General features: G+C 44.9%; 1 protein-coding gene across 2 annotated transcripts in view; it reads left to right on the forward strand.

The window, feature by feature from the left end:
* The first annotated feature begins 369 nt into the window (after window positions 1-369).
* LAMTOR5 (late endosomal/lysosomal adaptor, MAPK and MTOR activator 5) overlaps window positions 370-16,209 on the forward strand; it is a 277,957-nt gene continuing 262,117 nt past the window's right edge. Inside the window, exon 1 of one of the 2 annotated variants that reach the window (XM_077467357.1) lies at window positions 370-530. In XM_077467357.1, the coding sequence (XP_077323483.1) occupies window positions 496-530 (35 nt within the window). In that variant the 5' untranslated portion in view covers window positions 370-495. The remainder of the gene's footprint in view (window positions 531-16,209) is intronic. The other variant, XM_077467358.1, reaches the window with a different exon arrangement.

Consider the following 16,209-nt stretch of genomic DNA (forward strand, 5'->3'; position numbering starts at 1 on the left):
TAAAACTTCACCAGTGGCAACTGTGGACCTAGCTCCTGCTCAGTGCCCACTTCAGACACAATACAATTAATTTATTAGTAGCTAACACTGCTGCCAGCAGAGGGAGCTCTAACAACTCTTGTTCAGAATCGCTCAATAGTCTTGGATTTTACTCGGTCCCGTTTCAACACATCCTTCTGCTAACAAAGTCTTGCGTACATCATACATCTACACGTTGAGAGATGCTAGTGCATACTTATTGCAGTTAGCGAGTATGACCTGGAAGCGACGTTTCTCAGGCAACCGTCCACGAGACACATGCACAGTACTACAAACCTACGTCACACTACAAAGCAGTACCATGCGCAGTAACCATCACTAGGTGTCCCTGTTTCTCCGTTCATCTAAATTAGGTTAGTTCGTCTTTAGATTTCCTGAACTATCGCGAGTTGTGTCATAAGTAGCAGCTGACTTACTCACGTGATCAGTCTGCCAAGAAGCAGTAGGTTTGTGCTCATGGAAGCGGCTTTGGAGCAGCATTTGGAGGATACGTAAGGCTCGTTTAATGTACTGTATGAAGGCTCTGTATCTAATTGAACTTTGCTGGTAGAAATGTTTTTTTCTGTTATACGTTTTAAGCGTGAATAACAAGCATTCACAAGTCTATGGAAAGACGTCTGGTACTATTACATTTTTCATTCGATTATTTTCGTTAGAGCACAACTAAGGAAAACTTATTTTTAATTTTAGACGGAGTAAGGAGGGGGTTGGGGAGGGCTTGTTATAGCACTGTCGTTTATTATTTATTTGTCCCCTGTGCGTCACTGGGGAGTTTTCCTGCGCAATAACCATAACAGGAAGTGAGGGGATAGCCCTTCAAAATGATTGAATCCTTGGTTGCCAACCTGAACTATTGTTCCCATTGGAAGATTTCTCCTCGTTTTCTATTCTGGTGGCAACTGAAAATTTGGGATTTGCTTTCATTTTTACTCTTGACGCTAATGATTAATAGAATAAGCAATAGAAACGCACAGGTGTTCTAATCCCTCTCCACTCTGTCCAAAACATGAAAAAAATAGCTTTTATTTATTCTTTAGCTATAGTTGATCTTCATTGCTTTAACTGCACGCAACTGGTACAGAAGAAAATATAAAAGGGTTCTCGCATTTCTTTCTGTAAGGGTAACTCCACTTCCATGGGAATAAAATATTGGAAAAATAAAGCATATACAATTGCAATACGTTATGAAAAATTACTGTACTTTTTTTAAAGAGGAAGTAAACCCTGATGAGTTTACTTCCTCTTTCATTCCCTGCAAAGGCAAAGCATAATGGACTACTTTGCATCGCATAGTAGCCCATTATGTGTCACTTACCTGACACAGGAGCCAGCGAAGTCGCTGCTGTCCCCTGTATTCCGCCGCATCCATCTTGCTGGTGGCGTCTCGCAGCTCCGCCGCTGTCATTCGGCGGAGCCGCGATTACGTCACTCCCGCGCATGCGCACGGGAGCCGACACGTGCGGCAGATCCATTGTTGGAAATGCCGCGCTCAGTGCGCCTGCGCGTCGCTGTCTACGGCGCATGCTCCGTAGACAGCGGTGCCTGTCTTCGGGCAAATATCTCCTAAACTGTATAGGTTTAGGAGATATTTCTTGGACCTACAGGTAAGCCTTAATCTAGGCTTACCTGTAGGTCAAAGTGGTTTGTAAGGGTTTACAACCACTTTAATCTGCAGCTGCTGTCATTTTCTGCAAAAAAAATGTATGCAATGTGGCAACCTGGAGGTGTTCTGTACACACTTGTTATAATGAAAGCCCCCAGAAATATAATTTCCTGCTTGAGTGGCACATTTATTTTCCCAGAAGTCTGTGCTAAGATACATTTCAGATTTTAAGCATCCTCTGCAACAAAAATCTCAGTTTTGCTGGCATGTTTCCAAAGGGTTAAGCACTTTTAAAGGAATGCAGACCTTGCCACTCTCGTTTTTTTTTAGAAGTGCCTAGCCTTTCTCAACCTTTTCAACAAGGGATCCCTTGGAATAACTTTCCGGTGTCAAGGAACCCCTGCTAAAAATTACTATATCTATAACTCATGATCTATTAGTGCAGGGGTTGACAAATTTGCTTGGAATCTAGGAGCCAGCTAAAAAAGTTAGGAGCCGGGTCCGTGATGGCGATCCGGACCTGTCCCTGGCCTGACATGGAGACAAGTGAGGGGAAGATAGCCCCAAGCCCCCCACCTGTCTCCAAGTCATTGCCCCCCATAGCTCTTAGAGGGACATTTTTTTTTTTTTTTTCAAATGACAATTTTTTTTTTTAAATTGCATTTTAGTGTAAATATGAGATGTGAGGTCTCTCTGACCCCAGATCTCATATACAAGAGGACCTGTCATGCTTTTTTCTATTACAAGGGATTTTTACATTCCTTGTAATAGGAACAAAAGTGACACACATTTTTTTTTTTTTTTTTTTAAAGAACAGTGAAAAAAATAAAAATAAAAGTTAAAATAAAAAAAAAATATTTTAAACGCGCCCTGTCCCGCCAAGCTTGCGTGCAGAAGCGAACGCATATATGAAAGCGGTGTTCAAACCACACATGTGAGGTATCGCTGCGATCGGTAGAGTGAGAGCAATAATTCTAGCCCCAGACCTCCTCTGTAACTTAAAAAGTGCAACCTGTAGAATTTTTTAAATGTCGCCTATGGAGATTTTAAAGGGTAAAAGTTTGTCGCCATTCGATGAGCGGGCGCAATTTTGAAGCATGACATGTTTGGTATCGATTTACTCGACGCAACATTATCTTTCACAATATTAAAAAAAATTGGGCTAACTTTACTGTCTTATTTTTTTTTTTTTTATTAAATACATTTTCCCCAAAAAAGTGCGCTTGTAAGTCCGCTGTGCAAATACGGTGTGACAAACAGTATTGCAACGACCACCATTTTATTCTCTAGGGTGTTAGAATAAAATATATATATAATTTTTAGGGGTTCTGAGTAAAGGGAAGAAAGATAGGCTGGCAGACAGGGAAAATTAGCATTACATCCATTAGCATTGCTGGTTGTAATTCCAACGGCCACCACAAGAGGGCGCCAGATTACAGAAGGAACCATAGGATCGTAGAAGGCCTCAAAGCCGGGGGCTAAATTACCGGCCGGCGGCGGCGCGGCCCGACGCGATCGCGCCGGGGGGGGCCACGGAGACAGCATACCCCCAGCTGTGCTGCCCCAGGCGCCAGGTCTGGAATTCTAGTCGCAAATGCGACCGGGCGCCCGGGTTTTGTCGAGCCCTGTATTAGTGTGATAGTCAATGGGAGGAATATTCCTTAAAGGTTAACTCCACTTTAATTGGGGAAAAAAATAGCAAATAAATGGAAAAAAAAAACTATTGTGACACAAGTCATATTGTAACTGAATGTTATTAAAAATTACCTTTCCTTTTCAATATGTCATTTTCTGTAAAATGCAATGTAATATGGCTACCTGGAAAGATTCTGTATACAAAACATCTCCCCAAGTATGTTGTTTTCTGCTTGTGTGATAGGGATGCACCGAAATTTTGCCCGCTGAAAATGGCCCTTACGGCAAAAAGCCAAAAGAGAATGTTCGCTGATACTGGTGTCGAAAATGGGGAGGGGCCTGCTGGGCTTGGCCCCGGTGCCGCCCATCAGGGGGGGGGGGTCATTCTGTCTTCACGCTCCCCTCCCTCCTTACCTATGCTGCAGTCAGCCTGTGGGGTCTCGTTGTAAAGTCCCCCTCTCCACAGCGGTGGCTGCATATGGCTCCTCAGCCAATGTGTAAATCGGCTGTGCAGGAGCTGGGCACGCTGTTTACTGTGAAAGTGAAAGCAAAGGAGAGGCATCTAGCGGTGTATGCTGTGCTCTCTGCCTCCCCCTAGAGTGCAGTACCCAGCATGGAGATTAATGTACAGAGCTGCAGCTGCCAATTAAAAAAAAAAGAAAAAAAAGACTGTGTGTGTGTGTGTATATGTGTGTGTATATATATATATATATATATATATGCACTGGTGAGACACAGGGCACTACATGACGGGCACTGGTAGGCTGCTGGGCACAGTGAGGCTGCATTGATTTCCTGTAGCATGCCTGCAGTCTCTGGCCATCTCCTGTAGCATGCCCGCAGTCTCTGGCCATCTCCTGTATAAAAATATTTTTTAAAAATAGTCAATTTCGGTATCGGTGCTGTTTCGGTATCTGTTTCGGGATCAAGGAAGACTTATTTACGGTATCGGTTTCAGCACCAAAAAAACCCATTCGGTGCATCCCTATTGTGTGATTGGCTCACTCATTCCAGAAGTCTGATCTAAGATACAATGGTAACATTCCTGCAATGTACATAGATCACCCAGAGGTTAATGTTTTTTTTTTTTCCTCACCAAAAGTGGAATTACTCTTTAAACTTATGGTTGTTGGGAGGAAATACGCCCTGCTAAAAAAAAATCTGTGGTGTCAGTGGGAACTTACCTGAGAGGCAGAGATTGCTTAAGGAACCCCCAGCAACCTCTGAGGGAACCCTGGTTGAGAAACCATGGTATAGACAAAACGTGTAAGCCTCTAAAGCCCTTGTGACCCGCACAGTTGAAGTTAGGGTGGACCTGGGCTGAGCGGTACTTTGCAATTTTGTTCCATTATAATAAAGGCTTTGTCTCCACAGAAGCACAGTAGATAAGTATTAAAATGAATAGACCTTGGGTCAGCAAGGAAACCCCTTTAAAGGGGAGTGCGGCCCTACAGTTATATCCATCCCAGGAGCCTAAACAGTGTATTATGTGGGGCATAACATGTAGCGTATGTACAGTTAACTAAAGAGATGAAAAAGGAGAACATGGGTAAAGGAGAGAAAATAGAGTGACCAATGTAGCACAAATATCAGATGAGAATGTCAGGCTTTTCCTGATATACAGTATCTCACAAAAGTGAGTACACCCCTCCACATTTTTGTAAATATTTCATTATATCTTTTCATGTGACAACACTGAAGAAATTACACTTCGCTACAATGTAATGTAGTGAGCGTACAGCTTGTATAACAGTGTAAATTTGCTATCCCCTCAAAATAAAGCAACGCACGGCCATTAATGTCTAAACCGCTAGCAACAAAAGTGAGTACACCCTTGAGTGAAAATGTCCAAATTGGGCCCAATTAGCCATTTTCCCTCCCCAGTGTCATGTGACTCGTTAGTGTTACAAGGTCCCAGGTGTGAATGGGGAGCAGGCGTGTTAAATTTGGTGTTATTGCTCTCATACTGGTCACTGGAAGTTTAACATGACACCTCATGTCAAAGAACTCTCTGAGGATGTGAAAAAAAGAATTGTTGCTCTACATAAGATGGCCTAGGCTATAAGAAGATTGCCAAGATCATAAAACTGAGCTGCAGCACGGTGGCCAAGACCATACAGCGGTTTAACAGGACAGGCTCCACTCAGAACAGGCCTCGCCATGGTCGACCAAATAAGTTGAGTGCCAGTGCTCAGCGTCGTATCCAGAGGTTGTCTTTGGGAGACATATGAGTGCTGCCAGCATTGCTGCAAAGGTTGAAGGGGTAGAGGGGTCAGCCTGTCAGTGCTCAGACCATACGCCGCACGCTCCATCAAATTGGTTTGAGTGGCTGAGGTCCCAGAAGGAAGCAAACAGTTTGCTGAAGACAAGCAGACTAAGGGCATGGATTACTGGAACCATGTTCTGTGGTCTGATGAGACCAAGATATGCTTATTTGGTTCATATGGTGTCAAGCGCGTGTGGTGGCAACCAGATGAGGAGTACAAAGACAAGAGTGTCTTGCCTACAATCAAGCATGGTGGTGGGAGTGTCATGGTCTGGGGCTGCTGGCACTGGGGAGCTACAGTTCATTGAGGGAACCATGAATGCCTACATGCAATGTGACATACTGAAGCACAGCATGATCCCCTCCCTTCAGAGATTGGGCAGCAGGGCAATATTCCAACATAATGACCCCAAACACACCTCCCAAGATGACCACTGCCTTGCTAAAGAAGCTTAGGGTAAAGGTGATGGACTGGCCAAGCATTTCTCCATACCTAAACCCTATTGAGCATCTTCGGGGCATCCTCAAATGGAAGGTGGAGTGGTGTAAGGTCTCTAAAATCCACCAGCTCCGTGATGTTGTCATAGAGGAGTGGACAGGAAATTTACACTGTTATACAAGCTGTACTCTCACGGATCTACATTGTAGCAAAGCGTAATTCCTTCAGTGTTGTTGCATGAAAAGATATAATAAAATATTTACAAAAATGTGAAGGGTGTACTCACTTTTGTGGGATACTGTATATGTGATCCCAAGTTTTCTTAAATAAGTTAGAAGGGGTATATATCCCGCATCCCCTGTGGGATCCCTCGTCTGCTTGTTTTCTGGTTAGCCAACATGTGGGGGGGGGGGGGGGTGTCTGCTCGCTCACACGGGGATCTGCCTGCTCTTCATTCCTGGGGCAAGGCCGTATACTATAACTTAGCACTTCCATGGAAAAATTCCGGTATGTGCACAGCAGGGGAAGTTGGGCTGTGGCTTATATGGATAGCTTGTTCCATGGTAGTGGTGTCATCGTTTCTAGTGAGAGTTTCTTTATTTTGTCAGTTGGTAGGACTTTCTTTAACCACTTGACAACTGGGCACTTAAACCCCCCTCATGACCAGACCAATTTTCAGATTTCGGTGCTCTCACACTTTGACAATTACTCAGTCATGTAACACTGTACCCAAATGAATTTTTTTGTCCTTTTCCCCCACAAATAGAGCTTTCTTTTGGTGGTATTTGATCACCTCCTGGGGTTTTTTTTTTTTTTTTGCGCTATAAATGAAAAAAGATCAAATTCTGGAAAAAAAACCAATGCATTTTTCTTTGTTTCTGTGATAAAATTTTGCAAATTATTCATTTTTCTTCATAAATTTTGCCCACAATTTATACTGCTACATATCTTTATATTTGGTCTTTGTGAAAGTTAGAGAATCTACAAGCTGTGGTGCAAATCATACAAAATTGATCGCATCAGATGTGCTGGTGGCCTATCTCATTTCTTGAGACCCGAACAAGCCAGCAAAGTACAAATACCCCCAAATGACCCCTTTTTACAAAGTCGACATTCCAAGGTATTTAGTAAGAGGCATGGTGAGCTTTTTGATGTTGTCATTTTTTCCCACAATTCTTTGCAAAATTAAGATTTTTTTTTTCACAAAATTGTCATTGCAATAGGTTATTTCTCTCACATGACGTGTATACCACAAATGACGCCCCCAAATAAGTTCTGCTACTCCTCCTGAGTATTACTGATGACACGTGGCACTGATGTCAGATGGCACTAATACGTGGCACTGACACGTGACACTGATATTGTACTGATGACAGATGTGGCACTGGGGACAGATGGCACTGACAGGTGGCACTGGGGACAGGTGGAAGTGGGGACAGATGGCACTTACATTTACTTTATTTTCATTTTTTTTTTTTTTTTTTTTTTTTACCAAAGCCATTCATCTTTCCCTCCTCACATGTTGTCTCTGTGTGAGGAGGGAGAGCCAGCAATGAGAGATGATCTCTGTTTACATATGATCGCGCTGTGATTGGCCATTTACAGCGATCTGTGACTGGCTGTGTCCAAGGGACACTGCCAGCACAGAACTTCCCAAATGCGCGTTAGCGGGAGCGCGCAACGCGATGTAAACAGGAGGACGTCCACGGATGGCCTCCCGGCAATTGGCGTCCGCGCTGCAGCCGTTTTTCGGCTATAGTGCGGACGCCTAGTGGTTAAACGCAAGTCAAATTTTGGATTATTTATTTTCCTATCTTGCCTTGGGGAGGGGGACAGAGAAGCCAGCCGGTCTGTTGCTGGAGGTCAGGGAGAGGGGTGACGCATGCTATGAGTTGATCCTGCTGTCACGGCCATTTAATGCAATCCTGTTGTAGCTCTCTGTCATAGCGGGCTTGGATCTGTTATCGTTATTCTGCAGTCTTAAGGGTTGTAAGGGCCGCAGTGGTTTTTGGGAGGGGGGATTGCAGGTGTTGGCTATGGTTGTGGAGGTGTGGGGCCCATTATTCTATTACCCCTAATCTCGGGTGGGGGGGGGGGGGAGGTGTCATCAGCATCCTTTGGTTGCTATTGTTGGTGGGCGTACGGGCAGGCGCATTAATTTCTGGGTTTATTTTGGGTAAGAGAAAAAAATTACTGCGCTCCTAATCTAAAAGATTAAAAAACAAAAACCCAGTTACAGCTGCAGCTACCAGGATGTGATACACATCCAAAATACAATGCATATAAAGAACAAAATTAGCTGCGCTACCTACCCCCACTGAGGCTATTGCTATTTGTGCAAAGGAATGAAAACAAATCCGATAATTCCAATAGATTAAGTGAAATCAGCAAGAACAATTCATATACAATCAAAAGTGATAAATACTCAAAAATGAAATATGATTACATTAATATAGTGATTAATAACAGTTGATTATATTCAAAAAGTGAATAAATCATAAATGAATAAATTCATTAATTGACTAAGTAAATTTAATTTAATTATATTCAATAAATAAATACAGTGATTATTAATTATAATTAAATAAGATAAAAACCCAGTGACAAATTAATGGAAAAATTATATCCATAAAAAGGTGAACCAGTGAACTACAACCTATGAGAAAAGGTCCAAACAAAAAGTCTTTATAATGGAGGAGATATCTCTTTAAGAGGGTGCCAGTCAGCCGTGCGATCCACCTTCACCAAGCCAGAAACCCGTGAGTCAACAGTGGGAATGCATGCTTACCAGAAAGCGGTATGTAAACGCTCATTGAATTTGTCACCCGATCTGCACCAATCCTGACTCCTATTGCGGAAACGCTTTAGAATGGACCATGGAGATTTCCAAGCAGGCAATAGTTTAGAAGGTAACTCGGAAAACGCAAAGCCTGACGCAATTACGTTGACCTTCTGAACGGGCGCTCGCATGCCGGCCGGCATTTCATGCTTTTTTACTGATATGTTTGTGAGTATATTTTGTTTATTTAAATAAAAATATCCTGCCTGGTTTACGCTATGGGAGGCTTTCTTTGTGTTTTCCTCCCATAGCGTAAACAACAAAATATACTCACAAACATATCCGTAAAAGCATGAAGCATGAAATGCCGGCCGGCATGCGATCGCCCGTTCAGAAGGTCAACGTAATTGCGTCAGGCTTTCTTTGTGTTTTCCGAGTTACCATCTAAACCATTGCCTGCTTTTGTGGAAATCTCCATGGTCCATTCGAAAGTGTTTCCGCAATAGGAGTCAGGATTGGTGCAATTCGGGTGACAAATTCAATGAGCGTTTACATAACGCTTTCTGGTAAGCGTGCATTCCCACTGTTGACTCATGGGTTTCTGGCTTGGTGACGGTGGATCGCACGGCTGACTGGCACCCTCTTAAAGAGATATCTCTTCCATTATAAATACTTTTTGTTTGGACTTTTTCTCATTGGTTGTGGTTCACTGGTTCACCTTTTTTTTTTTTTTTTTTTTTTTTTTTTTTTTTTTTTTTAATGGATATAAGTTTTTTTATTTGTCACTGGGTTTTTATCTTAATTATAATCACTGTATTTATAATTATTGACTATAATTAATTTTACTCATAGTCAATAATTTATTCATTTATAATTCACTTTTTGAATATAATCAACTGTTATTAATCACTATATTAATGTAATCATATTTTAATTTTTGAGTATTTATCACTTACCGTATATACTCGAGTATAAGCCGAGATTTTCAGCCTCTTTTTTGAGGCTGAAAGTGCCCCCCTCGGCTTATACTCGAGTCATCGCTGTCTGTCTGCCCGATCAGCGTGTCGAGCAGACAGACAGCGGCCATTCTAGGATTCAAAAGCCGCGCCTCCGGCTCCGCCTTCGCCTGTGATAGGCGGAACACTGAATTTCCCAGCAGCCTGTGTTCCGCCTATCACGGGCATCGTCTCATCCTCGTACTACGGACGAGGATGAGACGATGCCCGTGATAGGCGGAACACAGGCTGCTGGGAAATTGAGTGTTCCGCCTATCACGGACATCCGATAGGCGGAACAGCAGTCAGTGGGAAATTGAGTGTTCCGCCTATCACCGACGGAGGCGCGGCTTTTGAATCCTAGAATGGCCGCCGACGAAGAGCTGAAGGACGGAGGCTCGGCTCGGGATGGGACGGGCCGGGCCGGGACGGGCCGGGCCGGGCCGGGACGGGATGCAGGCTGGACGGACACAGGCAGGCTGGACACAGGTAGGCTGCACGGACACACACACACACACACACACACACACGGATGCATGGACACACACACACACACACACACACGGATGCATGGACACACACACACACACACACGGATGCATGGACACACACACAGGGATGGATGGACGGACACACAGGGATGGACAGGCATGTCTCACCCTCGGCTTATACACGAGTCAATAATTTTTTCCAGTTTTTTGGGGGTAAATTGGGGGCCTCGGCTTATATTCGGGTCGGCCTATACTCGAGTATATACGGTAATTTTGATTGTATATGAATTGTTCTAGCTGATTTCACTTAATCTATTGGAATTATCTCATTTCTTTGCACAAATAGTAATAGCCTCAGTGGGGGTAGGTAGCACAGCTAATTTTGTTCTTTATATGCATTGTTATGTTGGGTATCATTAGATCAGCACATACACCAGCATCGTCTTCTTGCATTTATACGTATCATTGTACCTTTTCGCGCTGATATTTTTAATGGCTTTTGCTTGTAATATTGTTTCCAGTATTGGTTCCACAGCATTATATGCTGGGCCAACAAGGGGCATGTGTGTGCATGTTGTCTTAGCTAGTGCTCATATCTAGAATCTGTTGCATCTACTGATCCATGCAGGCTGAGGTTTGTTTTTAATTGATTGTCGTCCCACAATCTTCTCGCCTGTATACCATATGTCATATGATGCACGTTCACCATTACACCTTTACTACTACCCACCATGGTCTTTGGGTATTTTTTAGCCATGAGTGTTCGTTTTTAATTGCCTGTCTTTGCGCTGCAGGTTACCTAGGCTCACTTACTGCATACACGAGGGTAGTTTTGTCATTAGGTTCATATTCACGCACTTTTGGTCTTGTCATCTCTGCACCTACATCCATTAACTTGGGTACGAAGGGGTGGTGTTGTTGTTTTTCATGTTCCGATTGTCTGTTTTCTCTAGAGTGTTTCCTCAGATCAGGGCATGGTGCACGTTTTGGAGAGCGGCAAGTTCACATTCATCTCTCCAACTCTGCGTTGGGGGTGGGGGGGTGTAGTTGGGGGTGTTAGAGCGTGGTAGCACTATGTCACTAAGGAGTTGGACTACACAGGATGCAGTACTCCTCAGATTCATTCCCAACTCCACCCTAATCTCTTCCATCCACCAGTGAAGAACACGTTTCTGTGCATAATTCTTTAACTCAGATTCATGTGGTATTTATTACGCTCTTAAAGCGGAGGTCCACCCTAAAGTGGACCTTCCGCTCATCGGAACCCTCCCCCCCTCCGGTGCCACAATCGGCACCTTTCAGGGGGGAGGGGGGTGCAGTTACCTGGATAATCCAGGTAACTGCACCCACTTCCGGGACAGCTCTCTGCGGAAAGGGGCGTAACTTACGCCCCTTTCCGCAAGTGCCCGCCCCTTCCCGCAAGTGCCCCGCTGCCTGCTGGGAAACACACAACTCCCAGAGGCAGCGGGGAGCGTCCTTATTGCGCAGCGCAATTCGCGCATGCGCAGTAGGGAACCGGGAAATGAAGCCGAAAGGCTCCATTTCCTGATTCCCATACCCAAGATGGCGGCGGCAGGACCCGACAGACGACCTAGCGATCGGCTTCGGGTGCCGACATCGCGGGCGCGCTGGACGGGTAAGTGTCACTATTTTAAAAGTCAGCAGCTGCAGTATTTGTAGCTGCTGGCTTTAAAAAAAAAAAAAAAAAAAAAACGCGGAGTCCCGGTGGACTCCCGCTTTAATTGCTAGAGATGGAGGTGATCGAAGCCCTCTTGGCTTGAGCTGAGGTGACAGCTCCGGCTCTTGGTGCATCTGAAGGTAATATTGAATTTCTTTACCTATGGCAGCTACTTCATATGTAGTGGTGTTAACTTCAGGGTCCCCGGCCCATTTAATCTCTGCCAATATCAGGTAGGACATTCTGTTAAGCTAAGATGTCAATCTGGTCTCTTCCTACAGCATGTCGGGACATTCTGACGATCAAAGTTTTTGCTTGCGGGGAGGTCTCGGTGGTGCTTGAAACTAAGCATCCCAGGCTTAGCCGCAAACTTGGCGTGGCGGAATTTCGTTCTAGCATTCAGCATTTTCAGAGATATCATCTGTTTTCAGTCCTGGTAGGAGAGTAGAGTCAGATCCATACTTACTCCACACTTACCAAAATGGTGGACTTGGTGCACATGCACGGGAGGGTTTATTTTCCACAGTTATCACAGGTTTTGCAAAGATGGCGGCCACTTGGGAATAAGTCCAGGTGGTGACATCTTGGAGCTATTTTGATATGCAACTTTTCTGCAGGCATTTCGCCAACCAGAAATCCCCTGTGTGTGCCAACTGTCAGTCATCAGCCGAACTTGGATTTTCAGTAGGCTTTCACACAGGCCTCAAAACTCTCCCGTCAGTCTTTTGAATGTAGTGACTGGCTTCAGTAGTCTTCCATTGTCAATTTTACTGAAGGGCAGAGGTTTCCAAGGGATTCGTGGTTAGTCTGGGTCTTTCACCACCTTTCTGCATGTGGAGGATCGGGCCCATCGGGGTGGTCAGTTTTTCCAACCAATATCGTTTGTTTTGCGATTTATCTGCGCCTCATTCATTGTACATTCCTAGCCTTAATTACTCATTCCCTTAGAAGAATGTTCATTGTAGTAATCGTCCATGGGTCTGGTTGTCCAGCACATTCTACTCTTAGGCAGGGGTTCTTGGCTATCCATGCTGATATCCAATGCGTTCAAGCTATTTCCTATCAGTCCTGCCCTCTGACAACGGCATGGTGCAATGGCGTGAACATTATGATTTTTGCCTCATGCCATGAGAAGCATTCCGCTAAGGGTAGAGTTTTGTTCCAGGTTACTGGCCCTCCTTCTCCCTGCATCAGGTCTCTGACTCACTTGTCAGGTCACTAGGAGATGCCCAAGCCAATCTAATCATACGAGTCTGGAATGGCATTTACAGGTTCATTCCACTACCAATGAGCAGGTCTTCCAGAGTGTTTTCAGATGCCGCTGCCTCAGTCGGTTTTACGGCCAGCTTCGATGTGAGTGGTTGAACCCCGGATGTGTTTTTTTTTTTTTTTTTTTTTTTTTTTTTTTCTTACATCAGGGGACCCAGAGCCATAGTAATAACTATTTGGGTTATATCGGACCATCGGGTGCTGGACACTGGCACGCTCCTTAAGGCGTGAACTTCCCCCCATATAACCCCTCCCACTACTGGGAATCCTCAGTGTTGGGCACGTATAAGGATGTGTTGTACTGAGCTCCACGGGCTTTAATCCTTTCATGAGAGACAGCCATCCTGACTGGATCCATTCTGATGTCTCTGTAATAGACTAAATGAATGGTACCCGGGCCTCGTCATCTGAAGACGCAAGGTTTTGCTTGCGGATGCTTTAAGAACTGAGCCCTGGGATCCAGTACTTTTTGGTAGTAAGGCCAATAAGTTTACTGGCAGGGTCTTCTCGCAGGTCCAGGATTGTGGGATAATCTGAGTGTCGCCCGGTTCCTGAAGGTTTCCTTTTAAAGACGTAGTAAACCCGCTAATGTTGTTTGTTTGTTTTTTTACCACCTGCAAAGCATACTAGCTCATTATGAAATACTTACCTTAGAACGAGGCCCCAATATCTGGCCCAATCCACGCCGAGGGAGCTGACATGCTCCCTCGGCGTTGCTTCTGGGTATCGCGGCTCCGGCGCTGTGAGTGGCCGGAGCTGCGATATCGTCACTCCCGCACATGTGCGTGGGAGATTTCATCCCGGCCGGTCGGCCACTGCCGGATTTTCAGCTGAGAATCCCCTTGTGCGCATGCGCCGCTGCAGTCAGCGGCGCATACCGAAGGGAATATCTCCTAAACCGTACAGGTTTAGGAGATATTTTTTTATTTTTTTTTTTACCTACAAGTAAGCCTTATTATAGGCTTTCCTGTAGGTAAAAGTAAAAAAAAAAAGAGTATACAACCACTTTAAGGTCTCGGAGCCTACCATGAAGATTGTGTGTGTGTGTTTTTTTTTATTTTTTTATCTCTGATAAACCGAGCTGTGAGTTCATACAAACAGGTTTTTTCTTTTACCATTTTTAAAAGATTATTGCTATAATGTCTCTCCATAGTAGGACTAAACATAGCAGATTCCCATCTAGTCCTCTGGGCCCTTTTGTTGAAGTGCAGGAGGCTGGGGATCAGGTAGATCTTCCCAAATTTTGGAAGATACTTATTTTTCCTCTTCGGAGGATCCTAATAGGGAGGGAGCAGCCGCACAAGTCAGGTGTTTGTCTACTCCCTTACTTAACCCTTTTGTTGCCTGCAGCACAGGCTCTTGAGGTATCTGCCTCTAATAGGGTTAATTTGAACCGCCCCCACCTGGGGATGTTTTTCCTATTCATGCATAGCTATGTATTCTGAATGGGAACATTTCTATGAAAGAAATGGGGGGGTTCCAGCTATTAATGCTGCAATCACCTCAGTGAGCAGAGTCTCGAATGTCCAGTGGATAATGCACTGATGTTAAAGGATCCAGCAAGTTAAGGTTGGATTTTCCTTTTAAAGACCATGTCTTTTGCAGTTCTGGCTGCAATTGGAGTAGCTCAGTCCATTAACTCCTTAGCGTCTGCTCCACTATTGTGGTGGAGTACATTTTGAGTCAAGCCAATGCATTGGAATGTGGCCTCCAAGGGGTTAAGAAACAGGTGTGAGATACCTGAAGGTTCTGCCTGATCAGCAGGCCCGGAAAGGGGCTGGTGTATTTGACGCACTGTGTCTCACAGATGCTATGAAGGACTCTACTGTTTAAATCCTATGGCTTCTACTTGGACTAGTGCATTTTTGCAGAGGTCGTGCAGGGGCGGATCCAGCGTCTAGTCTTGGGAGGGGCACTGCTATAAAATGTTTTTTTTTTTTTGTTTTTTTTTTGGAGGCAATTTATATGAGAAATGGCTGGTATTTGCGCTTCAATCATTACGGCACCATGGTTGTTATGGTGTCAGGATGATTGAAGCGCATCATTTCTATTACATTGTAATATAAAATTTAAATGGTTCAACTCACCATAATGCAGAATCAGTGGGAGCCCTGAGGGTGTCACTTGCCACGTCACCTGCCACCAAATGCGGATTGTCACTTGCCACATATTGTGGATTATTACTTGCCACGTCGCCTGCCACACATTGTGGATTGTCGCCTACTGTGTCACTTTTCTGCTAAGGTGGTCTTTTGCTGTGTCCCAGAGTGAAGTTAGACAGCAGAGAGATGATGTAATCTCTCTGCTGCACACAGCTTCCCGCACAGTCAGGGCGGAACTGCAGGGATGCAGGGCAGTGAGAGATGTCATCTCCTTGCTTCCCTGCCCACTGGCTTCCTGATTGGCCAGCAGCCCTCAGACACTGAGCCGCCAAGCTGCTCTCCCTCTCACCTGTCCACTCGCCAACCGAACCGCCCCGTGCTGTCACCCGCGGAACCGGCCACGGAACCAGCCGAGCTGTCACCCGCCAGCCGTATTATCCACAATTCTCTGAGGGGGCAACTGTCCCGTTGGTCCCCCCCCCCCCTGGATCCGCCTCTAGGTCCGTGGCTGAAATATTGATCAGCCGAAGCACCAGGTGAAAACCCTTAGCCAGTCTGTGTCCTTCCTGGGGTATGACTAAAGGGATAAAGCTCTCTTTACCAGTAAAAGGAGGTTCAGACAGTTCTCCTTTTAATCGTGCAGCCTCTCCTATGCCTGGGGTATCTGCCTTTTAGGCAGTCTCAATCATCAGGATCTTGGGGGAAGAAAGCCCATAAAGCAGAATGCTAAGGCCTTCTCATGAAGGCGCACCCCCCACTCATTTGGGTGAGGGGAAAGGCCCTGCGATTCTCAAAGTCTGGCAGGAACAATGTTAAGAGCAGAGGTATTTCTGCAATTTTTTTTTTTTTTTTCCTCTAGGTTACATCTAGAGTTTCAAGAGCCCAGATGCGCAGTCAGCTTTCGATCTGAGGG

The sequence above is a fragment of the Lithobates pipiens genome, unplaced genomic scaffold, assembly GCF_037356315.1.
Source record: "Lithobates pipiens isolate NorthernLeopardFrog02 unplaced genomic scaffold, aLitPip1_a1.2 Scaffold_52, whole genome shotgun sequence".
Classification (NCBI taxonomy): Eukaryota; Metazoa; Chordata; class Amphibia; order Anura; family Ranidae; genus Lithobates; species Lithobates pipiens.